General features: G+C 38.3%; 1 protein-coding gene across 6 annotated transcripts in view; it reads right to left on the bottom strand.

Moving 5' to 3' along the window:
• Positions 1-27,898, bottom strand: part of MYO3B (myosin IIIB) — a 207,275-nt gene that overhangs the window by 27,292 nt on the left and 152,085 nt on the right. For 5 of the 6 annotated variants that reach the window (XM_040604658.1, XM_040604663.1, XM_040604661.1 and 2 more), the window contains 3 exons: positions 26,935-27,055; positions 17,238-17,301; positions 16,216-16,351 (listed from right to left, as the gene is read on the bottom strand). In XM_040604658.1, the coding sequence (XP_040460592.1) occupies positions 16,216-16,351; positions 17,238-17,301; positions 26,935-27,055 (321 nt within the window). The remainder of the gene's footprint in view (positions 1-16,215; positions 16,352-17,237; positions 17,302-26,934; positions 27,056-27,898) is intronic. The other variant, XR_005829435.1, reaches the window with a different exon arrangement.

The following is a 27,898-nucleotide window of genomic DNA, read 5'->3' as shown; positions in this document are numbered from 1 at the left end:
CTTTTTTTTTTACCAGAACAATTCATTCCATCTGGTAAACTGCTTTAAGAACTGCTTCAAGATGCCTTTCCAGCAAGGAGGTTTGCTGGCATACATCTGCAGTACAGTTACATTTTCAAAGTCTTCTAATCGCAGATACAGCCTAACTGGCCAGTTCTGTGCATGGTAGTTTCTCCAGTGAGGAGACTACTAACTCTGCTGAATTAAAGCAGACTTTTTTTCAGATGTCCTCCTGCATAAGACTACACTAAAAATACAACATTTGTTTCACAGAAATCTGCAGGCTATAGTCTCACACATACACCAAAAAGAAGGCACATTGGTGTCTTTAAACTTCCAGGAGTCTGACAAGCACCACAAATATGATTCTGAAATTCCTATGCAACAAAATTAAAATGTTTTCTCCAAGTTATTTGCAAAGGCATCATTAGTAGGGTATTAGTGATCTAAACCGTAATTGTACATCCACAGCTATACTTAGAATAACTAGGTGACAAAATGTCTTAGAAGTAATTTAAATGTCCCCTTTAAGTGTCTCCATGACATTGTAGGGCACAATGCAACACTTAGTTACTGCAGCTTAAATGCTTTATGTACTTACATCACAATTATTGTTCATTACTGTTTCACAACGCATATATATTACCTCCATCTTAAACATGAAACATATGAAGTAGGAAACACTGTTCACAGCCATGCAGTTGCCTACATTGTGCAACCCAATTTACTTTTCAAGTTGTACTATAAACTTCTAATTCTAGGCAGTCATTTAGAATCCACATTTCCATCTTTTTTTTTCATATTGAATGGTCTTATTTAGGTAATGATTAATATGGACTTTAAACAAGATGTGTGGATAACCACTGCTGTACCCTGAAGTATTGGACCCTTCATCATCAGCCTCTGCCTCTGACTGCAGCATTTGTTATATGCAGGAGGAGGAGATGTTGCATACAAGCCTATGGAACTCTGTTAATAAATCAAGGATCTCTTGGCTACTGAACTCACAGCTCTGTTCTCTAGTTAGTTCACAAGTATTTCATATCAAAGGGATGCAAATGTGAAGGTTTAGAAATAAAGGAGTAGCTTTCCAATTTGAGGCTAAATAAAAAGCCTGACAAGCAATACCATTAATAATCTGTATCACTTCTACCCAGTCTCCCTGAAACTTAAGCACAATACTCCACAGTGGGACTCCACTTTCGCCTCCTCTGCTCCAGGTAGGAGACTTACTTTGTTCAATGATATATAGCACCTACAGAAACCGTACCCAAGTATTTCATGAAAGTGACCCATTGAAATAAATTCAACCAGCTATCACAAGCAAAACTTTGCCTCACCTTCCATTTTTTTCATCATTCATCAGTAGGATGTGAAACCTCCTGCCTCCTTCCCTGCAATCCCACTATACACAGCACATTCATGTGAAAATAATCTTGGACTATCCTACTGGAAACAGCTTCATAAGCACCTCTGCAAGTATGAGCTGAACTCTGTAGGCTTCGCATGATGATGGAGTCACATTGAACAGGTGGGGGGCTGCAACCTACTCCAAACTCCCATGGCTGGTCCGTTCTCTTGGTAGACAAGTGCTGAAGCCAACTACTTCCTGATCTCCTCTGAGACATTATATACCCACCCTGAAGCAGGTAACGGTACAGCGACAAAATGTAGACTATTTTGATGGGCCACACAAGAGAAAGGACAGTTCTCAAAAGCTCTCACCCTCCTGACCCATCAACACAGGCCGCACATTCACATGAGAATAAGGCACAATCAGGGCATCATATTAACAAAGCCTATTGTTTTCAAACAGCTAAACTGTTTTAGATTAGTGATGACTTCTTTTCCGGTGTCCTAGTAAAAAGGGGGCCTTGTTTCAGTTCTAGATCACTCCTGGCAAGTCAGCTGGGAACATGCAGAACACAATGTACACCAGATTCCAGCGCACTGCTGCCTTCCTGCTCTGAGGTTTGTCATCAGCTTACATGAAAACAGGCATAGGCCCATCCCAGCAAAACTTGTTTTGCTCAGTTTGTTTTTGTTTCAAAAGGTCCTTCAGGGGAAAGAATCTGGTCAAAAATCCAGCCACAATTCAAATTGTTTATATAAAACACACTTGGGGCTTCAATCTGTGGGAGCAATATTTTTAAATGTTTGTGTTTTTTGTTTCTGATTTGTTGTTCTTACTCAATGTTTTGATGTTGGTATGAATAAAGCCAGACAAAACCCCAAGCATTAGTTTAACAAATGTAAGCCAGATACAATGGACTAGATTTACAGACCAGCCATGCTTATTCATGGTGTAGCATAAGGATGCATGACAAAGTTGAACATAATAGGCCCAATTTAAAGTTGCCCTGAGGCCTCTTCAGAGAACACCCCTAGCACAGAAGGCCTGTTTGCTGCATGCAGTGCCAGCTCTGTGTCTTTGTTCCTACTTCTCCCAGGATAGGAATCATTCTAAGGCAGGGCAGCACAAACCTGAACAAAAGCCACTTGGATAAAAGGCTGCAGTCCTTGAGGAAAAAAACACCCCTCTCTCTTCTCCCACGTCCTCTCCTTTTTCCTGGTTTCAGTTACGGATGTTGAACTGGAGAAACCTCTGCAGATACGGGAACATCTTCCCCTGCTACACCTTCTCAGAGGTTATGAGAGACATTTGCACCAACCCAGCACCTGTAATCTTCCAGTTAGCTTGCAAAGGAAATGGTGGACACAACCTCTTTTACAGTTAGATTCAGCTCTCCAACAGATCATATGTACCAGGGATAATTTTCAGAACTCAGCTACCTCTTGAACATCAAACTTGGTAGCCAAGTTTCCAAGGCAAAATTTGAAACACTCACCAGGAAATGACAGTCATTTAGGGAGTTAATGAATGCTTTGGAAACTGTAGTTCTGTTTTTTTCCACCCAAAAATGACTTTTGGAAACTCTTAACAAGCTGATCCAAAATTCTACTGACAATGCATCCTGTAATGTTTGTCTATTACTTTGCTGGTAGTAATGTTCCTCCAGTCAACCCAAGTTTACATGTGGTTACTTTTCAGTAAAAATTCAGTATTCCATGTTAGGGAACCCTTGAATCTTTCTTTGGCTCAGTTTTACCCTTCTCATCACTTTTTCAAGCATGCTGTTCTGAGTTTGGCTATTTCTGACTACAGTAAATGGAACTGCAAATTTGAAGGCAGCCAGTGATGTTCTTATTGCTGAGAATTCTTATTTGAAGAATGTATTTGACAATACTGAGGGAACATGCATGTCATCTGCCACTTCTTTTATTTTTTAACAGGGCATAAGAAAAATCACAAATATATGGTTTCTTCCAAAGTCTTACTGTATTATTTCTTCATTAGCTACAGGCTTTAACCAAAGACCAGTCTAGGACACACTTCCTCTTTCAGCAACAAGGGATAAAAGATCTTGATAACCCACTGATAAAGGCTGACCTTAAACATTGATCTTAAATTCTCTGCCAACTCAAAAAATAAATCTGGCCCTGGTTCTCAGAAGCAACTATCAATTCAAAAGCTGTTTGTTCTAAAGAATCATGTCCAGAAAGCAAGGCACACCTTGTTCTGCTTCAGATGACCCTGCATAGTCATAGAACTTCAAGAAGAGATAACCAGCCACACCACAAGAAACTCTAGAAGAGCGTGAGCTTGACTTAGAACTCTTGCCAAAATTCCAGTACATTTGGAAAATTAGATAAATGCAGAAAGTCATAGGCTAATGAATTCAGGCCTGACTCTAAATACCCCTGAATTAAAAAATGTTAAACTCTTGCTTAGGTCAAACATTGAAAAAGGAGATGGACACAAACACAGGAATAAAAATAAACATTAGTAAATAAAACTGAAAAATTCTTCAGTCCTTTTCTGCAAAGACAAAAACGGCCTGAAAGCTAAGGTTGACTCAATTAAAACCAAACTATTTAATTTATGCTTTCAATGACCCTCATATAACCCACAAAGAAAATTATGGTGGAACTTAACCCAGTGTGCATTAGCAGTTTAAAAGTGATTTATTTAGATCTTGTTGAGATCATCAACGTTTTTACAAGTGTAACTTCGAAAAGGTAGGGAGTACTATAGTTCTATGGCTGCACTGCATGAGACAGTGAAATACACAGTGTAAAACTGTAAGTGCTAGAAGTCCAGTGGGGGTAATCTCAATTCCTCTTGTCTCAGTTAACTTCTGTAATGTTGCTCTAAAGCTGAGTGAACTGCTTAACTGATTGTGATATTTGGAGTCTTGTGTTCTACCTTGTCTCTTCTCCTGATGTGACATTATGTACGGACATATTTTGCTCTCTTTTCTTTTTGTTTGTTTTGGATAGCCTCCAGAATTCATAAATAAGAAATAAAAAAAGACCACTGAGGAAAAGGTTGTATTACACAAGGGAAAATTTCTCTTATTTCATCTGGTCTTTTCTTTATCTTCAAAGATTTTGGACCAATTAATGCTCCACCCTTTCAGAGACACACACTTCCTAAGCATAATGAAAAACTATGTTACAAATAATTATGTAAAATGTTGCAAACTAATGATGCATTGATATGGGCACTACTGCAAAGGAAACTGTTCGTTAAGTATTACCCTTCAAAAATATTTTGCCTTTCAAAACAGAGCATGACATATACCTCTCCTACAGCAATAAAGTGATCTACTTGTTTCAAATGTTCTAAAGCTAGAATTAAACTTTTCCCTGAATAACTTCAGCAACCAGATATGAGAAAAGCAATGCTACAGAAAGCAGTAGTACATTTCACTGACAAGGCTACCAAGCATTCTGTTACTATTGAAACTAAAATCTTTGTTTTTTCCCCACTACTTTTTCTTCTCATCCTCTTCTTTGTCCTTTCGCTATCTATCCTACTTCTCTGCATGGATTTTTCTCTTTGATGGTATATTCCTTCTCCACTCCACTTTTGGCTTGTTTTTTTACTCAGTGTTGTCTGTTCATGTCCCTTTTCCTATATGTGAAGTTCTGCGTGGTTTCATCTGTCATGGACAGTGTCTTCTGCCCTACTGATATACTCTGTCTAAGAAAAGGTTAGGTTGGTTCTTCTTTCCCTTTTTCCTACGTGCCCTTTCCCTCACCCCCCCACCCACCCCCTTCCTCTTTATTTTTGGAAACAGGCAGTTAGAAGGAAGCCAAATAAGTCAATTGCCCATCCTTGCGAGTCACACCACAAACCACTACAATTCTACTAACAAGTTATAGGATTTAAGCTACAAAGTGACTAGTACTTACTGCTTCTCTGACTGTGTACATTTATATTTTGGGTGGGAAGAGAAGAAGGAGTTTTGTGAATTAACAGTGATTTTCTTCAATGTGTGTCAATGATTAACGTGCTGTGTGGTACTGCCATGTAGGCAATCTTTGAATTAAAAACTGTAAGGCTGCAAGTTGCTTATGATGATGAAATATGATAATAAAAATCCTGCTTCATCTGCAGTGCCCTGAGATATGTCTGCCTGTGGCTGTGATGACTATGTTCTTCTCAGTGAATGTTTTAAAACAGACTACAGTTTGCAAATAAAAATATCTAATCTACTCAAGTAAAATTTCATTTTTCTAAAGCAGTTAAGCTCCTTTGGATATGAGGCCGAGGAATTCACCCTTCTTGGGCCCTAAATCAATGATAAAAAGGCACAAAGAACGAGCATTGATGCAGCAGGCAGAAAACTGATATATACTACAGACTCGACTTAACAGCTGTTCTGAATACCATTGCAAGGGGCAGACCCTTATGAGGAGATTAAGAGCAGTACTACTTCCAATTTATCAGTTTCTTACGAATGAAAAACTAATTGGAAGCACATGGACAACAACAGATGAAAGAAATTGATATCACTTTGTCTCAGTGTGACAAGCAAAATATGAGAGGTGAGCCCAAAATGGAATCTTATACCTGTGCCCTTTTGGGACATTACAGGAGACAGGATGCAGATCTGAACTTCATATATATTCACCTGTTTCTGAAAACAAATCAAAGATCTTTGTCACACAAATATCCCTTTTACCAATTTTATCTATAGCAGCTGGTTGCTCCGAATTTTTAAAACTACACCCATATATGCTGCTACTCAAATCAGCTCACTTTTTTTTCAGAGCTGCAGCAAACTTTTTTTGGTTTGTGCACATAAGCCTTTTAAAATCCATGAGCTTACTGTTATCCATTTGATAGTCATGCTTTTTATCATAACTAAGAATATGCAGTAAAGAACAGCATTAAAAGAATGTAGAAAAAACAATTGCACCACTTTGCTGGAGGGCATTTGTGTTTTTTGCAAATCCCAATACTACAAAAAGAGGCTGGAACAAAGTAGTATTTTTTTCCTTACTTTTGTGTGTGCATGAGCAAACATAAGCACACTGGTGAGAGGTAGTCCCAAGAATAGCACTACACTCACAAAGCCACAGACAAAGAGCTAAAGACATACTTCCTAGCCTATAAAGAAAAAAGCTAGCTGCAGCTGAAGGTAAAGGGCTGGTATAGCTCTCCAACCTAAATACCAGGCAATCACACATACTCTGTATTGGATTCCTAACAAAATGTAAGAGTCGGATGAGGAAGGTGACCGAGTCTTCTATGGGTATTCTTGACGCTGTTCAGCTTGTTAGCTATGTCTGCTTTCTCCCTATTAGACTTAGCCTGGCTGCTCAGGCAGACCAACATGGCAAGCAAAAGGTGTTACCTAATAATTAGATAGTTGTGTTTCCTCCCTTCTTACACTGTTCATTGTTTATGTTTCTACATAAAACATGGATTTGTACCAGGCAGGAAAAACCTTAAAGACAAAGAATGGGTACTAAGATACTTTAGGAAAAGAAACATTAGAATTCATAAAACTGTTCTTTCATATACATTGTGTTGTGGCTAAGAAACACTTTTTTTTCTGCCTGAGCACACATAGAAAAGGATCTTTCTCCCATTGGCAGCAATAGCAATACTTATTTTGGTATTCTTATCTTCCATTGGGGGAGAGGTGTTATAAGCAGGGAAGGTGGGAGTGTGGCATCATTTTTCAGGTGTACTGCCATGTCAGCTAACGCATGAGCACAACCAGCTCCCAATAATTCTCTCCATAAGCAAGGAAGATCCTCAAGAAAGATTGTCCTTGCCTGGGGACAGAAATGAGCTCTGCAAGCTCATAATTGCTGCTACAAGCTAGTATTTGCTATTGCTGTATTCAACTTAACCGTTATAATCAGCTGAGGTTATCCACGAGAGAACTAAAATATAAAATACTTCTAGTGAGCAGAGAAAAGTAATGACAGACAGTAGAGGAATACAATCATTGTCATTAGCAGAGCTCATGAATAACTGATACAAGATAATTTCTTTCCACCTAAATACTTCACAACCAGTTCATGATTTACTGAATAAAATACTATTTATCAAACTGTATCTATGAGTAGCTTGTAGTGTCTAGATCTTCACATATGTGGTTGCAAATATTTTGCCCTGAGTATCTATCCTTTACTTGTCAGAGACATTACTTTTCTTTATTCACATTGATCAGCCATGCAAATTATATACCGTGGTTTGGGTTTCTATTAATCTGTATATGATTTTTGGCAGTTAATCACAATTCACCAGAACAATTACCCAAACTAGAATACAGAAAAAATCTGAACACATGCAAAGTATATAAGATTTTGAAATCTAAACTTTTTTAGGAATTAATTTTTTATGGTACTTTCTGAGCTATCTCAGGTCTCATGTATTGTTCTGTCACCATCACATTAATTATGTTACTGCTCTTACCATCATGTTTTCTCTTCGTAATATCTGTGAGGAACTGTAAAAATGCAAATAATTCAGGAAAACATACAGTGTCTTCTAGAAAGATCTGAAATCCAACTATTACTACTTAGCTGTGGGCAATTCAGCAGAGTGAATTCACATTTTTAAATATCAGCAAAGAACGAGAAATTATTTGGTAACATACAGCTAGCAGATGAAATCATAACTCTAGAAAAGCCAATAATAACCATTTTAGCCTTTTTCTTACAAAATAACCTGAAGTAAAAACAGGGGTTTTTTTACCTCAAGTTTTCTAGTAGTGGGGGAAAGTTAAAAAATTCTGAATTCTCTCTTTCTTTGCAAAACACAAAATATAATTTGTGAAAATATTATTATAGTTATTCTCTTAGGAGAGAACTTTGTGTGTACTCTCAAAGCTCTATACCTACCATACTTTATCCTAACAAAGTTTACTTAGATAAAATGGTGTGTTTTTTTAGAAACAGAGGAGTAATGAATTAGGAACCATGCTATTTGTCCGTGTAGATAAGTCATCTGAGATATGCTGCTGGTTCAGAGCACTAGTAACTGTGGCAAAATCATAAAAATGAGGCCAGTAGAGAATATTTTGAGAGATTTCAGGCAATAACAACAGAACAGTAAAGTATTGCATAATAAAAAGCTTAACTACCAACAAAGAAATGGCAAAAAGAAGTGCTCAGGCAAACCTGTATATCACGACAGAAAACCTGTATGCCATAAAAGAAAAAGCAGGTGAACTGCAGCTTGGATCAGAAACACAGTGCTAGACATTACATGTTAAGAGAAGAAACTGAACCCTTAGTAAAATTTGGGGGTTTTGACAAGCATTATTGTGTATATATTATTGATTTATTAAATCTCTCATATTTCTTACTATTATTTTTCATTACTTCAATGAGAGAGATTTGCAGTCTCTTATTGCAATGCAGCCATTATGGGCTGAATTTTAACTTGTTTTACATAGAACAAGTACTGAGCTGTCTCTGGAGAACTTTATTGCATTTTATCTGTGCAGTTTACTTGCATTTTATTTTATCTCTCACCTTTGATACTAATCAGTCAAGGCGGCAGGTCAAATCTTTTTGCATTGAAAACAATCACAATAACCAATCCAGAAGTAAACCAGACTATAATGAAATTCACTGCCTAGGGCTAAACACACAGCTAACATGTGTTTAACAAATCAAAGCTTGTATTTATCACTTGTCACTGTTTGTGTCTTTGTCTGTTGGAAGGGAAAAAACAATTAAGAAGCTGAGCAGTAAAGAAAAACTTAAGAACAGTCCAATTTCTTTTCAGATTTGTTGGTCTGTTACTTTGGCAAAATGCAGTCTGAAAATCATGCCACCACAGAGTAGTAAAACGTTTAAAAGAAAGTGTCTGTGGGTGATCCAGTTCAGAATACAAACATCAGCAGCAGAAGTTTCAGGTGAAAACTTCATAGAAGGCTGAGAGAAGTTCAACTGACTTCACTTATGTTAGCAGTCAGATTTGCTGAATCCACACTGGAACTACATGGTAAAATACAGAAACCGAGGTACCATGTTTCTCACTCTAATGGTTAGTAAAGGTAACAGGCTCCTACCCAGCACAAATCCAGAAAGCAGAAACTCAGGCTTCTGATGGGATGGGAGGCAATGGTCCCTCCTGGGGCCTCCTGCAGGGTCCCACCATGGGCAATGCAATGCACAGTAAGAGGCTTACTTGCACCAACAAAATCCATCTGCATAAATATGCAGCCTCACAACCCTGGAAAGGTGATTACCCTTTCTTATAATAATATAATCAATAATAATGATTGCTTTGAGATGTAGCTTTCTTTTCAGCTTATTTTCTCAAGAGACATCCTTAAAAAGATCTTCTTCCTATGATTTCTACTTATACATTTGTAAGGTAAAATGAATGATTTGGAAACACCATTTCTGTTTACTAAGGCCAAAGTCCAGCATTTATCCCAGGTGTGAAGAGGTCAGTAATCCCACACTAACTCTTTTAAAGAAAAAACAAAAAGCAGCTACTTTTTCTCCTGCTCATGCTCAGTCAGATTTTGGCTCAAAAGCCACAGAACACTACTGTAGCAGGATCCTTCCAATGGAAATTCATTACCCAGCATATCACATCAGCAACTCCTCTGCCTGAGGCTTCAACTGCAACATGGCTAATAGTAATCCATAGAATCATAGAATCATTTAGGTTGGAAAAGACCTTTGACATCATCAAGTCCAACCGTTAACCCAGGACTGCCAAGTCCACCACTAAACCATGTCACTAAGCACCACATCTACAATGTTTTTTAAATACCTCCAGGGATGGTGATTCCACCACCTCCCTGGGAAAACTGTTCCAATGCTTCACCACCCTTCCAGTGAAAGAATTTTTCCTAATATCCAATCTAAACCTCCCTTGGTGTAACCTGAGGCTGTTTCCTCTTGTCTTGTTACTTGTTATCTGGGAGAAGAGACCTTCCCCCACCTGCCTACAGCCTCCTTCCAGGCAGTTGTAGAGAGTGGTAAGTTGTCCCCCTGAGCCACCTCCTCTCAGGCTAAGCATCCCCATTTCCCTCACCTGCCTCTCATAAGACTTGTGCTCCAGCCCCTTCACCAGCTTCGCTGCCCTTCTCTGGACACGCTCCAGCACCTCCATGTCTTTCTTGTAGTGAGGGGGCCCAAGACTGAACACATAGTATTTGAGGTGCAGCCTCGTTAGTGCCAAGTACAGGGGGACAATCACTGCCCTTGTCCCAGTGGCCACATTGTTTTGGATACAAGCCAGGATGCTCTTGGCCTTCTTGGCCACCTGGGCACACTGCTGGCTCATGTTCAGCTGATTTTCAACCAGCACCCCCAGGGTCCTCCAACACCAGGCAGCTTTCCAGCTGCTCTTCCCCAGGCCTGTAGCACTGTGTGGGGTTGTTGTGACCCAAGTGCAGGACCCAACACTTCTCCCTGTTGTAACTGATACAATTGGTCTCAGCCCATTGGTCCAGCCTGTCCAGATCCCTCTGCAGAGCCTCTTGCCCTCAAGCAGACCAACACTCCCCCCTTACCTGGTGTTGTCTGCAAACTGACTGAGGTGCACTCGATCCCCTTGTCCAGATCATCGATAAAGCTATTAAACAGGACTGGCCCCATGCTGAGCCCTGGGGAACACCACCAGGTGTAACTCCATTCACCACCACTCTGTGGGCTTGGCCAGCCAGCCATCTTTTAATCCAGCATAGAGTACACCCGTCCAAGTCGCGAGCAGCCAGAGCCTCCAGGAGAATGCTGTGGGAGATGGTGTCAAAGGCTTTGCTAAGGTTCTGAGGGACAATGCCCACAGCTTTTCCCTCATCCACTAGGTGGGTCATCTTGTCATCGAAGGACATGTGGTAAGCCAAGCAGGACCTGCCTTTCATAACCCCATGCTGGCTGGGCCTGATGCCCTGGTTGTCCTGCACATGCCGCGTGATGGCACTCAGGATGATCTGCTCCATAACTTTCCCCAGCACCGAGGTCAGGCTGACAGGCCTGGAGCTCCCCGGATCCTCCCTCCTGTGCTACACTGCAGTACGTAGTAGGAGAATACTGTGGAGACCTTGTAGGCCTCACACATAGCTACAGCACGCTCAGTACAAACAGATCATACCATGTAACACTGCCTTGGCCTTTTCATTGGTTCCTGTAACATTCAGACTGTCCCATGATCATGGATTTTATTTGCATTTTATCTGCAAAAGAATGACCAACTCAAACCTGACCCATTAAAAAACCCCAACAAACAAACAAAATACAAACAACCAAATCCTCTGCCCCAAAAACTCCTAAAGCCCAGGAATTTTTTCATGTCAATTTTTTGTAACCAAGAGACCCGATTCTGCTCAGTCAATGACTCTACTGACTGCAGTCAAGTTTTTAATGATTTACGTTCCTCCAATGTAAAATTAGTCTCAGTGGGGGGCTTAAAGATGATGAAACAAATCTCCTGATTAAACAACCCAAAATAATTCTAAATAGATTACAAATTTTTTCACTTAAAAACCTGAATGATAGGAATCTGAAATTAATAGCATCCATGTGTCAGTATCATCCCATCTGCCAATGACAGCTAGCTGAAAGTCCAGGCAGCATTTCACACTACGTTACGTAGCAGCAGTTTCATTCTTCATTGAGAAAGGAAGGTTTGCTATAATGGAATCAAACAGGAAGCTGAGTTACACAGAGAGAAAGTGCTGAATGCTCTGGACTGACACCTCTCTCACGTGCAGAAAATGAAGCGGCATCTTTGGTTACAAGGCATCCAGTTCTTGATACCACATCTTGTGTGAGATACTGCCCATCCTTTACCATTATACTGATCAGTTATGCTGGGATATTGACTTTCTGTGAATCAAAGGATAACAGGTGTCCCCATTTCCAAATTGCTAATGATTATTGCTTTGCCATAGCTGTTATCTTTTTTAAAACAATGTAAAAATAGAAATTAAATGAGATCAGAGTTTAAATTATGCTACGATTTTAAACTACCACATAGACTAAGATGGTTCCCTGTATTTAAGCATCTTTTGCTTGCAAGTGCAAGACATCAAATCAAGACGGCACTCCAGGGCTGAGACTGAGGTGGCTTTAAATATTTTCAACAAAGTCTGACTCAAAGAAAACTCCACTCTGAAGCAAAGATGAATCACCTAAGTGTATTCTCTGGGGGCTTATTGCGTATTTTAACATGATTATGGTCCTGATAGAATTGAAGTTGGATCACTTCCTTAAAACTGAAGTTAAGCTCTAACAATTAAGGAAGTTATTATTTTAAATTTCCTGTTTAGGGTGATAAGCCTGTAAATATCATCTGTGTGATGACAACCACAGAATAACTTTTTGGGAATAATGTCTCCCATGCCCACAATGTCCCTTACTAAAACTTGCCCACAGTACTGCCTGAGGTGGGTAGCAGCCTGCCTTCCCATCAAACAATTACACATTTCATTATCTACTTGCCTTCCATCAGTGTGAAAAACAGTGATCACCTTCACATGTTTCTCCAAACCCAACACAGCTACATTGACCAAATAAAGTATTTATGATTGGTTTACCAAAGGAAGAGAAAAATGAGCAACATAAAAATAAAAATTCATATTACAAGGAAAACATTCACAACGTGTCACTGACTAGTGGGAGTCCAGCCTGAAACACACCAGGCCCTAATTTCCACTAGTTTTGAGAATACAAAAGATTAAGGCATCTAAAATCAAAGGTTATACTGGAAATGCCCTACTGACTTTTACAACTATAGTACAAGTTTTACCACCTCAGCCTCAGATTGTGGCTACAGACACTGCATAATTGCATAATTCTGGATCTCTTGGAACCCTAGCAAATTTCTTCACGTCTCAGAAAGTTTTGACATTGCAGGCAACAGCGTGAGGTGCAAGGTGTAAACTGAACATCATCAGAAGACATATATTAATTCTTCCACAAGAGAACATCCATGGCCAGAGACTCTTCATGTACTTTCTCACTTGTTCCAAATGTCTGTGCTAGCATTAAGAATTATGTCATCCACTGGTCAACACAGAGATGCTATTGGCTTTCCTTTTACAAGCATTTTTCCTTTGCATCTCAGAAAATCTGTCATATTTACTTTTGAGGCAAAGTTACATTGGGCAATTCCCTACGAAGCACTCACTTCTCATTAATAATTTCAAACAGTCTCACTATTTATCTTATTTAAGGACATACCACTACTTGGCCTCTGGAGATTATATTTATACTATTTTGATTCTTTCCATACTACTTTATTGTGACTAGAATAATTAACTTCTGCCTTAATTGTTACTATTGACTGGACTACTCTCTGCTCAGGCAGCGTGTCACAGCAGAGAGTGAAGGAATCCTTGGCTTTGCTACTAGTCCTGCCCCAGCACTCCGGCAGAGCCCAGGGGAATGCCTGGGCAGTGTAGAGCCAGCCCCTGTGACTATGCAACCATAGGTGCATGCATGCACTTAACTTGCGCTGCATGCAGTTTGGCCATACTGCTCAGTCTTACCATGACCCTGTGTAAAGGCTTTTGAAGTGAAAAAGAGGCTTTTGTTTCTGCATTAATTACAGAGTACAGTCTTTGCAGGATCTTTGTGGAAATTTCCTGGACTATTTTGCCTTTGCCAATCTACTACTGAGAATGGGCAGCTTGTGCTATTAGACAGCTGGATAACAAGATGTGAGTGAATAGTCTGCTTGATTTATACAAAAATATGTAAATTTCTATCAACCATTTTTTCCCTTTTGTGTTCTGTCTCACCTTGACTACACTAGAGCCTCACCTACCGAGGCCTCGAGACAAATAAGCAGCCTGTCCTCTTTGCTTAAGCCTGGATACAGACTCCCTTCAGCAAACACCAACACTGCTTCATAACTGGGTCATAAACCAGTGTGGAAACCTGTCACATTCCCTTCCCCATTGGCCTCTGTGTTCCAGGTTCACAGCACTACCATCAGGTGACAGACTAGTTTTGCCTGCAATGTAACTTAAAGAGAATTCAAAATCAATCTACAGTATTTCAGAATGATGTTTCACTATGAAAAATAAGTCTTCACATTGTTTGGACCACCTAGTGGACAGCTTTTTTTGTGTGAATAACAGCTTACTTAGTATAGCCCTACATTACAAAACAAGTGTTCTTATTCAAAAACGATATTTGCTATTTCACTCACAATATCCTCTTCTTAAAAGTATACTTCACACAATAAGGCTGAATATAGATTGAACAGTGTGTGAAAGCATCTGAATTTTGGAATGCAAGCCATTCTTTTAAAAGGACCCAAGGAAGTTACTGTTCTTCAGCAGTAATAGTTACTCACTGAAGTGTGATTTCTATGATCATCTATCTTAGTATCTTCATGTTTAACTATGAAATTCCTTACTTCTCCATATTTCAGGCTTATCATTTAGACATATATGTTTGTTAAATAGTTCAGATCAATGTTGCATTCATCTCTTCTTCAAATTCTATTCTTCTATCACTTGACATTTTGTGAAGTTTCTCTAATTACTGGGTAATGGCTCTGAATCACACGCTTGCTAAGGGTGTAATTCTGCCAGTTTTACTCTCTCTACTTGTTTTACTGTAGACACAATGTCTTTGATTTTAAGGAGACTAGTTGCAGGGTACCATACACCATGCAGGGAGAGTAAGGATGACAGATTCAGGCCCTGACTGCTTTCCTCAAGAGGATTTGCTGCAATGAAGATATTTCTGTTTGGCACATTTATCATTTAACATGTAATAATTTAAGATAGTAATGTACACATTCCCTGCAGTCCCACACAAAGGACTTAACCCCATATGGACAGAAATGCATGAAGAGAGAAAGAATGGATTTCTCAACCTGCTGTGTTTACATACTACTCTGTTTTTAGCATGGAAAGCACATTACGCCTGTGGAGAAGATTAAAAACATTGCATTATTTCCTGTAACAGAAGGGTCTCCCTATAAATACCTATCTTCATACCTTTAAATTGTAAATTGTTTAACTGAGCTCTGTAAAGTTGAAACACAAATTGCAGGATTAGGGCTCAAGTATTCAGATAAGTATTTGTAGACTTACAAGATGACATGTGTCCCATTAAATATATAAACAGAAATGTTAATGCATGGCACAAAATTATAAACAACTAATTTTCAGTAATAACCTGGAAATTAATGTATTATCATTTATGTTTTGGCTGTCATTACAGATAGCACATTATCAACCTACTTCATCTTAAACCGTGGAAGGTATTCTATGATCCAGTATTAAAGTCTGTATTCACAGATTTGCAAGGATGCAATGACTACAATTACAGAGAAAAGTATTCTGAGAAGTAATGATTTCCTGGAATATCCAAAGATAAACCAGTTAAAATTAAACAAATATCATAATGTTTTACTTCAAGTTTTTAAACTGCTACTGACCATGGCAAAAATAATGTATCAGCAAATAAACCCCCATATTGTACAGACTGCAAAAATACTGCACATTTTCCTGCATTGCTGACTGAACCAGTGTGTGTGAACAAAACAGTTGTCTTTCATTCTGCCAAACATGAGAGATTTCATCACCATCTTCCACTTTTGAGACTAGAAGGCAAAGGAAAGGTGAAGCTCTTGGAAGTCAATTTGGTTTCATTAAAAGGGTATTGAGATTATTAACAACATTTTAATATAAATCGTATTTTAAAAATCTTTAGCGTACTGCCTCTGTAATTCAGGTATTCAAGGGATTTTTTATATTTCCAGGTTCAAAATGTGTAGAAGAAAGTTAGTTCCTTTATATTTCCTGCCTTCTAAGGGATTGTTAAAAAGACTTTACCAACATATAAAGCAAGTTACAGGATGACAACATATAGCTTATAAATAGTAAACAAAAGATCTCTGTTATTTACTATATTTCTTACCTTCTTTTTTATGGGATCTCAAAGGACTTGACAACTGATGGTCTGCAACTGACTGGGATTGGCTAATTGATTGTGAATCATTCATTTCGAACGAATGTTTTCGAATAAATGGAGAAGCAGAAATCTCATCCGAATCCTTTTGGAATAAAGAACGTTGGTTTAGGCACATAAGAAATGTATTGATTCCACTCTGCCATGAAAACTTATAGCTGTGATCTCACAGAGAGCAACTTCTTATTTTCTACAACTCTGTGAAATGTCTAATGCCAGATTTAAGTTACACAAGATTCTTGTGGCTTTCAGCAACACCTACTTAGCACCCATGTCACAAACATTTGTTTACTTTTTCCATTTAACTTATTTATCCATTTTCCTCATGCAGTTAAATCATAGCATGCACTGTATGCTGATTTCCTCTCATAGTTAATTTGTATCTTTAGAAAAAAGCTATAGGAAGGTATTAATCTGCTTAACATTTCTAAGTACATCATCCAAGGGATTTTGTTTTTTTAATCTTACATATGCTCAGCAGAGTTACTGGCAAAAACTGTACATTTTCTCCATTTCATCCTTTCAACATCAAATGGTAAGCAGCAAAAATTGGATCAGACTTCAAAGACTATGCTGTGCTCCAAGTCACAGAGCGACTCCTCCATTTCACATATTGAATTCGAGCAGGATATCAAAGTGCTACCAAAGAACCTCAGGTCCTTACTAAAAAAGAGTCTCTAACATCTGTAGAAAGTGAAGTGCACAGACAAATCACCTCAGGGAGCAGCTAGCATTTATTCTCAGCAGCAAATTTCCAGCCTTTTGATTCTCTTATTCACTGTACCTCCCTGTCTTTCTACAGAACTAAAGTTCTTAGCAAGCAGGCTTTTGTCTCAAAGACTTCAAAACATCACTAACGGTTTCATGTTCAGATGGCTATGCCAAGCAGCCATGAACACACTGCAGAACTGTGGACTCAGGAATTTGAAGTTATAATGTGATGTTATTTTAGAATATAAACTTAGTAGTACCTTTTTTGTTTGTTTGTCAAGAAAATCAGGCACCACAGGAGAAAATTCGTTACTGGTTTGCTGCCTAAAAAGCAAAGGAAAATAAAATACATAGTTCAAATATTGTAATTTCTTTATTCTTATGAAAACTTTACTTGCATACACGTTTTTTTTGTTGATTTTCCCTTTTCCCCCTCCCCCAATTTCTAAATATGCACATATAATCAACTCAGACAAAACACAGACCAGTCCCATTTCCTCTTATAAGGAAGTGCATTATTGAACACAGTAACAGGCTATAAGCAACGAATTTGTCATTAAAAATCTGTGGACATGTGCGTACGTGTAAAATGAGTTTATGAGAATTCTGTGAAATGGAAGTAATGTATTAAAATTAATTTGACAAGATTCTATATGAAACTTTTTTTTCCAGGGTTGTGAAAAGACGTTCTCACAGGATTCAAACTTAAGACACTCAAAATTTGACAGATGAAGTAGTGAAACACATGGCTTTGGGTTCTCCTAAAGCTAATTGTGTTAAGCACAGAGCAAGGAGTAAGAGTTCTTAGATTCTTCATCTGTATCTGTTATTATTTTACCATCACATTATGTCACCATAAAAATATTAAGGCCAACTACCGCTTTCATTAATGCTAATTAAAGTATCACAAAAACCTTCCACAGGCCCTGATCCTTGTTGGCAGGCCTTTGAAGTCAATGGATCTCTTCAATAGTAACATCCACCCACACAGAACTTGCTCCAGAATCTTCAGCTATGCAAAACCAAAAAAAAGATGCTACCAATTTCATTTGATGGATAAAACCCTGAGGTTTATAGACATTATTTTATATGCTCACGGTCCTAAAACTGGGATTAAAAGTAAGATTTTCTGATTGTCGAAACACACCTCAGCCACTGCATCATTAATCTGCAACCCTCTCTAACCTTTCTGAATAAACAATTAATGGCAGTTGTATCTCTACTTATAAATGGAAACATCTGAAATCTGAGTTTCAGTCATAGATTTTGGTTTAGATGTATATATTATGGCCTTTTTCATAGACAGGGAAAAGCTTTCATAGACAGTGAAGAGCTACAACGTACTAAGTAGCTCCTTCAGTTTTACACAGTTAGTACAACTGAATACATTTCAGCCCTTTCAGTCACAGTGGGAGGGGGGAATCAAAAATTGCTTTACTGATTAAAAAATACAACATATGTTATCTCAGATTTCATTTTTTGTCAATACTTATATTTCAGTCAGCTGCACTAGTTATAAATTACTCATGTAACAATGGAACATCATGTTGGACTTTAAAAAATGTCTGGCCACATGTGCATTTTACCTTTCAAAATGCACCTTTCAAACATACCCTTTAAAAATATTTCAGATTAAAATAACACTGCTGAAGGACTTGAAATGTTTTAGACAATTATGTATTGAATTTGGTAGCTGTATATCATCATGCATATGTATCAGATAACACATCTATTCTGTGGCATCCACAGAGGTTACTGAAGTATTCAAGCCTTATTCGCAATAGGGTTTAGGCTCTTAGGTTAATTAAGTTTGTCTGAATGTGTTACCCCAGCTCAAGAGCATTGACTTCAATTGTTTCAGACTAGTCACAACACGGATGGCATCACAGTTGTCCATAAGCTACCTCAGGGTGTGGGAACAAAACAAAGCATTCATGAACATGGTAAACATTCAACTTTTCTGTAATGTTGCAGTTTCGTGAATGAAGTTTGGATTTGCTTGTCAGGTTAGGGGAAATTAAATTCCTCTTTATTCTTTGACTCTAAGAAAGAGAAGGAAAATATTCTGTCTAAACAGTAATTTTAATTTAGATTGGTGTTTCCCGTGGAGGAAATGGAGGGATCCATTTTAAAAATGATTTCTCATTTTGTACTGGCATGCTTCACGTACAGGAAAGTATAAAATATGTCTACAACTGTATTTGACATCACATTTGTGCAGGTACCATATTATCTGTAAATTTCTTTACTACTATTTATCTTGTATATATATTATTTAGATAAAACTTTAATGTGATTAGTTAGATAACTTGCCACTTTTCCCCAAAATTACTCAAGCATTTGTTGAGATGATTCATTGCCCCACCCCCAATACTGCAGAAAATAAACCAAAGATGAGCTAAAAATAATGAATAACCTTCAAATATCACTGTGGTGGATTTCAAAATCAAAATCTGCTGTTGGATCAGTATGTTGCAAATGGCCTACAATGCCAAAATAGACTGAACCATCATCTAAATTTAAATATTTAGATATTGAGGTGGTTTGGATCTGGATCTAAATCTGCAGCTTGAACTAACCTCTGCCTTCTATTAAAAAAAAAAAATATCTAGAATTTAGTATGGTTTTGCCAGCACTTTAACTATGCCAGGATTAGAACATTGTCTAAATGTCTAAAGCACGAAGGTAAAGTTCAGCAACTTACGTCCTGAAAGCTTAAGCTACAAAAATCAACATCTGGAATTCTGAAGCCCTCAGACCCTGACACTCTGTCAGGATCCCAGTGACCCCATGTTTCTGATCAGAACAATCCTAAGTAGGGTTGTATTTGGTGCAGGATACCCCATCTTCCCACAGAATGTACTGTTGCTGATATAAGTACGTACTTCATGATTACTAGCTTTTACTCACGAGCTTTTCGTCGTGTTTTTCTCTGAATCCTGTTGAGAGAAGGGGGAGTGACAGAGTGGCTTGGTGGGCACCTGGCAGGCAGCCAAGATCAACCCACCACAATGGCAAACTGGCAGGGAACGCTTCTGAAAACATGGCACCAACCATAGATGCTGAGCACCTTGAAATCAGTCTCTGAGCTATTCTGAAAATGTGGCTAGTACGCAACATGAGAAATGCAATAGCAGCAGGAGGGCAGCTTAGCAGTAGTTGGTTCCTGTGAGCCCATCAGTGCTGATAGCTAACATTTTCCAATATGGCATTTGAGGCTGATTTTGAGGTGCAGGGTATTTTCAGGTATCTTTGAAGGAACTGTTTGTCCTGTGATTTCAAAAAGTTATTTTCCACATTTGCAGGAATGCAGTGTTTGGGTCAGAGAGATGAGATGCAGTCAGCACACTAACCTGGGAAGGATGCAAGAGATCCAGGTTCATGTGCCTGGTTTCAGGTAGGCAATACAACAATTTGCTACTGAACATTCAGCTACTGAGCTATACACCTCAGTCCTCACACAGGGATGGTCTATAAACCACTGAATTAGCAAGAACCATTGACAAAAAGAGAAACATTGATTCTTAGGGTCTGTCCATACATCTGTACAGTGTATGGCCACACTATCCTTAGCATTGAAAGCAGTCAGATGATAGCAGCAAAAAACTAGTCACACAAACCAATTTATAATGAAGAAAAATAACTACTTTTGGAGTTATGCTGGTTGTTATAAGTCACGGAATTTGTACTTTCATCATTTAAATGCTTTTGAAAATGGTAAAAATACTTCTACATACTCCACTAGAAAGAATACAGCTCATTTTGCAGAAATAATGTATTCCTGAACAGAACAGTTTTAATCCTTCCAGCATGGGTAGATGAAAAATTCTGAAGGGATGGGGATGAGGGGGGAAAAAAAGACGACAATAAAAAATTGTGTCCAAATTTCCACTTACATCTTTATAAATAATGAGAAACTATATGATATGAACCATAAAGTAATTAGAAGCTCATATGACAGCAGAATCAGGCCCAATCGGTTCCACTGCATGCCACAGGAATTGCAGACCTCCTATTTCCATCACAAGCTTAATGTTTGTTATGATTACAAATAGGAAAGTGAAGCTATTAAAGGAAAGCAGAATGTATTTATACCATCTTTTACTGTGGAAAGAAATGAGAATTCATATTCAAAAGATGACATATACAAGAAATGTCAGCATGGTCCTGACAGAAACTGAAATTATCCAAGGAGGAAATTATGGAGCAATGTGAGAAAGGTGTAAGCAATAAATTACCAGGACCTGATGGCATTCATTTGAAAGTTGTGAAAAAAAATAAACTAAGTGGAGATGCAACCCTTTCAAGCAGCTATCCATGAAGAAGAGAAGCACACTAACATAGTGATATTTTTTTTTCTTTAATCAAAAGAATCCAAGGAAGGTTTTGTTATTGACTGAGTAAGTGAACCTCACTTTAGTGAGAGGCAAACTGCAGACCACGTCAAAGAAAGCACAGCAGAAGACAGAAGAGTTTGTATATGAAACAGTTTTATTTACATTAAGCCAGTTTCTGAATGGATCTGTGCTCATGTGACTGAAATAATGTTTAATCTCTGTTTTCAGTGATATATGGGATATTATGTTTATGTGCTAACCCATCAGTGTCCATGTAGGTGAATCCACATTGCATGCTATTTTAACGGGCCTCCAGATGTTGTAGACCATTCAGAAACGAGCATTGTTCATTTTTCAAGCACAGCAGCAATGCAGTTGCAAGTAAAGCTAACCCAAGGAGAATTCCTCTAAAACAATTTTTACACTTCCTTTCTACACTGATGCAGCGAAGGCTGCTGGCACTAAGATGCTATAAAAGTGGCTGACTTGCAATGCACTAGCATAGAGATCTTACATTTCAAGAAGTCACTCTGTATTTATAAATCATAAAAAGAATCTTAGGAAATCATCTAATCCATCCCCATTTTCAGAGAAAAATCAGCTATACCTACTCTTTTCTTTTTTTCCCCATGTTTGTCTAAGCTGACTTTTAAAACCTGCAGTGATAGAGATGTCAGAACTTCCCAAGGTAACCTACACAGGGCTTAACTTAGCTTACCATCAGTGAGCTTTTCTTCACCCAACTTTCCTGTGCTACAATGCAAGCCCATTATTACTCACCTGATTCTCAAAGAGAACAATTTGTTTCTTTCCTCTTCCCATCAGCCTTTCATGATTGCAGAAATGATAGCACATGCACCCTCAGTTTTCCATTTCCCTTCGATATCTCCCCTTATCATGGTTTATAGAGATAGGTAATCATTCTTGTTGCTGAGGGACTTGCTCGTTTTCTTGAAGTGCAGTGTCTATACTACACTAACGGAGGTCTCAGCAGTGATGAGAAAATGTTATGATGCACATGTGAGGTATGTATCCTCATTGCTACTGCCCAATGTAAACTTCAGAGCAGGGTGCCATTAGTGACTGACATTCATTTAATGGTTCATTAAAGTCCATGTACCTCTGTTTCTAGTTCTAATCCTGTCCTCTTAAACCCCTGTAACCATCACTCACTTAGTACTGACACAAATCTAGTCATCACATTCTGCTTCACCAGTCAAGCCATTAACAAGTAGAAACAGACCCATTTTTGGAACCTGACTTTCAGATGCATACTTCCTGTAGAACAGAGAAACACTGATAAATATTTATTCATAACTTTCCTAAGTTGGCATGCTTGTGTAGTTTTCTTCAGGCTTTATAATTCAATCTTGATTACCTAAGACTCATGTGAATGTCAGAAGTTTTACTAAAATGAATGGTTTCTGAGAACCTATGCTGACCAAAGTGTGAACAGGTTATCAACTAGCCAGAAAGAGAAGCATGTAAGGAGAAAAATCACAATGAATTTGACTCAAGAGTGTAAAGTGCTGTTGATGTCAGGTATCTTCTGACATGTGTCCTTTAACATACAGAGCTCCATAAGGAAACAAAAGAGCAAGGGATAGTCACTGACATGCACAGACATAACTGACCTGTAACAAAGTCACTATGTGGAAAGAATGTTTTCTGCTCTACTACATAGTATAAGGCCACTGATCATGTAGGTATAGCCCCCTTATATTTAGCAGTTGGTGAGCTAGAGGGAAAAAAGAACAATACAGGAAGTATTTTCCAAGGTATCAGGTTAGTACTATTTAACACAATTTTCACTTGGGAGGGAAATGGGTAAGAAGATGGTGGAGCATGCAGGTTACAGATGCTTTGACAAGATTCTAAAGGGATTTAAAGGTATCTGAGGATGAAAGCTCTGTCTGAACAAGAACATGAACAACATAGTGTAGATTAAGGTCCTTAGTCACTGAACTGTAGATTATCCTGCTAAGAACAAGAACCTTTATGAAAAAATACATTCACTAGAGATTTGTCAGTCTAACAAGTTAAAAATCACAGGACATTTTAGAAAATTACTTTTTCCTTCTCCACAGATTATTCCTAATTAGCTCAAGAGATTCCTAATACTAACTTGAAATTGGAGCTATGCCATTGCAAAATGCTGCAATGACAGTTTTGATTTCATGCAATGACCAATTATACAATGGAGGAATGAGGTGAGGCTCATGTCCACAGTGGCCCTGTGAGAGAGGAAACCCTGTCACACTCCTCCGTTCTCTGCTGCCTGTTCTGCTCTCTGCAGAAGGGTAAATCTGCTGTTCAGCAGGGTTATCAGAAGGGCTCTGGAAGGTTTTCTTTCCTTCATTTGAATTTAGTTTTAATCATGTTTGGCTCCCTAAGGTAACTCTGCCCTTTTTAAGTCTTGAATGAGCTACTTTGGGGAAGGCTTTGACTGTGATTCTGTTCCTTCACACCATGCAGGCCTGCAGGTTCCTCTCGGTGGCTGATGTTGAGAAAGTTTTGCAAGTGTCACATACACAGACTGGGTTCTGGGGGGGAATTCAGACTTAAGTGTCAGGCTCCCAGGTGTACAGTTAATCCCATGACACTTTTTTGGTAGAAGGAGTCACAGGCAATTCCATAGCTCTGCGGTAGAGGGTGAAAAAACATTTTTTCAATGAGACAAAGCCACTTCCCTGTCAATGTTTACATTATCTTCCTATACCTATTTCTACTTCTATCAGAGATATCTGCCAATTCTCAAAGTGTATTTAGTTACTTGTAGCCAAAGACACTTTAGTTGTGAAGTCAGCTTCATACAGGAAAGATTTTTGCATTTGAACAGTTAAAACTGGTTTTCAAGTCAAGCACATAAATGCAGGAAAAATTTAACTGCAATGTTAAATGAACTGATGTGTGCATTTAATTAGCAACCTACATCATTTATTAGCTTGAATTTGCGTATGTCCTGCATTCACTGACTAAAAAGCATGAACCAGGTGTAGAGATTAAATTTCCTTGAAGGAATTCAAATTTTTTAAAAGTACCCGTTTCTTCCGAACACTTTGAAATTCATGTCTTAGTAAAACTGAATGCTTTATATATATTATAATACTGTAACTTCTTTTTTTAACAGATCTTTGAAAAAGCAGTAGGTTGTCATACATTTAAACGTATAGTTCTATTCCTGTGCATATAACAGAACAGAACTGTATATGATTTTGCTTTCTGATCCCGAGTACCTTTAAGCTATTTTTTCATTTTCCAAAACTACCCGTTAGAAGAAAAACAAAACAAAAATAAAAGAAATTAAAGGAAATTAAGACAAAAGAGTATGTAATTATTCTGTACTTTAGTTCCATGGTATGTGAAGCCGCAGTGAGGCTGTCTTCTCTAGGGACAGATTACCGGCTACTGTGTTAAACATTTGCACTATTATTCAGCAGCCTTCCTGTTTCCTACAAGTTTCCTGTCTGACTGAACAGTCATACGCTTAAAACACAAGAGCCCAGTAACTGCTACATGTGGAAGTGAAGCTTGATTTATGGGAAGTAAGTTATTGGATTTAGTTCCAAGATTCTGAACATCACCTGTGAAATGCTGAACATTTTCAAGTCTCACTGAAATCACTGGAACCTGAGGCCACTGCTGAGAAATTTATAGGATTAGGCAAATAATCTGCAATATTTGTTGGGGTTAAAACTTCAGAACTGCCAGCAGTAATGGCAGTTTAACAACTCCAGGCAAAAGAATGTATGTATTTATTCACCTCTCTGATTGTGCATAGCAATCAGGACTGGGTACAAGACCTGAATGGCCAATGTATTTTACATGGGCACCTTCCAGCCAGATATCTAAAGGCGTTTAGACATTGACTTCAATGTTAAGTTCACAGGTTGAATACCATTAAAGGTCTGTATATTTGTGCTTCATAGAGCTCAAACTCACCTCAACAGTTACTGAACCATAAAATGTTTGTGAATCTCAAGGGATGTACAATTGAGCAAGCTGTACCTAATCCAGAAAAATACATTTGTTTGGAGAGCAACAGCGAAATCCAGAAAGAGCCTAATGCAAAAAGGGAAGAAAATAATTCCTGGCTAACTACACATAAACAAATCCAGGTGAAAGCTCTAGATCACTTAAAAGAAAAAAAAAAGTCTCTCTAATTGTAAATAATTATAATTTGGGATGCCAAAGAAAACTGATAATAGTTAGTGTATTAGCTCTTGCTTTTAGCTATCAGTGCAGACTGGAAAACAAATGACCATGCAATCATCAATAGTTCTAAAGAAATCACAAGATACACACCCCTTAGGTACTTAAGAGAAGAAGGAGCTGCATGCACATGAAGGAAATAATATATTAGGAAACCTATTGCCCCAGTGAGCAGTGAGGCAACCAAAAGACGGAGATATGATGGCAAATTGCAGTGGGCTCATTCTTTTCCCTGCAAATAATCATCAAAAACATTTATTTATTTATTTAGTCTTTGTCCAATAGTCTGAACCTTTCTCTTGCTGAAAACAGAATACTACAACAAAGAGATTCTGGAATACTACTAACCTACAAGAATGCAGGTGGTTAATACCTAAAAAAATCCTGTAATGATGCACCAGAGCATGTAGCAGACATTATTCAATCTAAATCAACCAAAGTTAGCATGGAGGTTAGCATAACTCAAGGCTATGAGCATAGACAGAGAAAGAAATACCATTTTGGAGAAGTTAATGGTTTGTTTTTAAAAACCCCAAATGTTCTTAATGGAATAACAGCATCTGCTTACAGTCAAGTCAGTCATTACATTCAGAGAATTCTGAAGAAGTGTAACAGAACCCGCACTTATATGCCATATAGGAAGCATATAAAACAACAGAAATAAGGACTGGAAGAAGCACTGAGATGTCCTCATGCCCACGCCACAGCAGGAGAGATCTCATAAATCATAGTCGCTGAAACTTGCTAATCAAAGGGATTAATCCAGCAAATGCAGCCACCTCTCCTAGAACACTGTCTCTGAGAGACAGACTTTGATAACAGCTAAAGACGTAACAGATCTCTCTTGCCTCTCATACCCAATGTTGGGGGAACATTTGTCTGGAGTGACTCCATTGGTAAGGAAGGTTAAAATACCCTTCCTCTGCAAAGAGGGCACCACTATTACAGTTTACAGTATTCCTAGGTTTTCTGTCAGTGACTTGTCCATCTGCTTTTTACAGTTCTTTTCCCTATCTCATTGATTGTCTCAATGGAGCTTTACAGACACAGAAGGGTAACTTTCTGCTGTCGAGAATTTAATAACATGCACCGCAGACAATTCTGAAATGCTGAGCACTTGCAATCCTGCCTGCAATCTACGGCATTCTGGGCACTTCCAAGAAGTGCAAGAAACAGGACAGCAACACAGGACAAACAGCACCATAAATAAACCTAACTATGGTAACTGGGAGAATATTAAAATGACTAAGCTGGTGGGGGCACTGGCTAATCTACAGGTGCTCATCCTCAGAAAATGGCAGATTCCCTAAGAGCTGGCTGAATCCTGATGACATGCCTGCTACTTTCAGATCTCACTGTGTGGAAAATCACTTCTGTTAGATAATAGACAGCAAAGGATTCAACTCACCAGTGCTCTTCACAGCCAAAATCAGAAGCTGAGCAGCTGTTCTTAAGCTGGGGATCTGCTATACAGCCAGAGCTTTTTTCCAGTCTTGTGTATTTTTTACGAACAATATATCCCCTGAAAGCTAAAACACATAGTTATGAATCAGAGGAAAATTCTGCAGAGCCTGAAGTGCAGACAGGCACCCAACTATGGCACAGAACTGAATGCCTTCAACTTTTACTGAGTCAGTGGACAGAAAGAACACCTAGCACCTCACAGGGGTGGCTCCAATGTTTGCAGAGTTAACAACAGCTGGAAATTATGCAGGGCCTTACACTGTCAGTTACAGTGTTACAGTGACCACTTGGCACAGCCCAGGCAAGGAAAGCAGGCCTTGAAATGAGAACACGTCTAATTTAAATAGGAATCCCACCTAAAATACATAGTAGAAACATCACTCCCAAAACACCTTCTTCAATCACAACTCCCATGATCTGAGCTACTCAGAATTTTACAGAATCAGAAGTTTTACCTGCTTTTATTGTGGGGTAGAGGGGTGAGTAGTGAGGGACAGATACATTCAATTAAAACTAGGAAAATTAATTATGTCCTCTATTTTTCAATTAACCATAACCATAATAAAACACTAAAAATACCTTTCATACAAATAATCAGGAAAAAATATCTACAGAGATAGGAATTTATACCATTCATAAAAAAAAAGCGGAACAAAACAATCCCTAGAAACACTAAATGAAGCAGCAAGCACGCAGTGAAATGAAACAGCAAAGAAAATGGCAATGAATAACATTTTGAAGATATGTATATGTTTTATTTAAATTGACTGTCCCTGGACTTAGGCACCTAAATAACTGAATTACTTCTGCAGTTTTATCTGACATGAATTTGCTTGAATTCTTGATGCCTGTAAGCGGTTAGTAATAAAGCTCCAGCACAAACCACAGATCGCAATACATACTGCACT

The sequence above is a fragment of the Falco naumanni genome, chromosome 8 (assembly GCF_017639655.2).
Source record: "Falco naumanni isolate bFalNau1 chromosome 8, bFalNau1.pat, whole genome shotgun sequence".
Lineage (NCBI taxonomy): Eukaryota > Metazoa > Chordata > Aves > Falconiformes > Falconidae > Falco > Falco naumanni.
The sequence above is the reverse complement of the archived record's forward strand: the minus strand, read 5'-3'. Positions and strand labels throughout refer to the sequence as shown.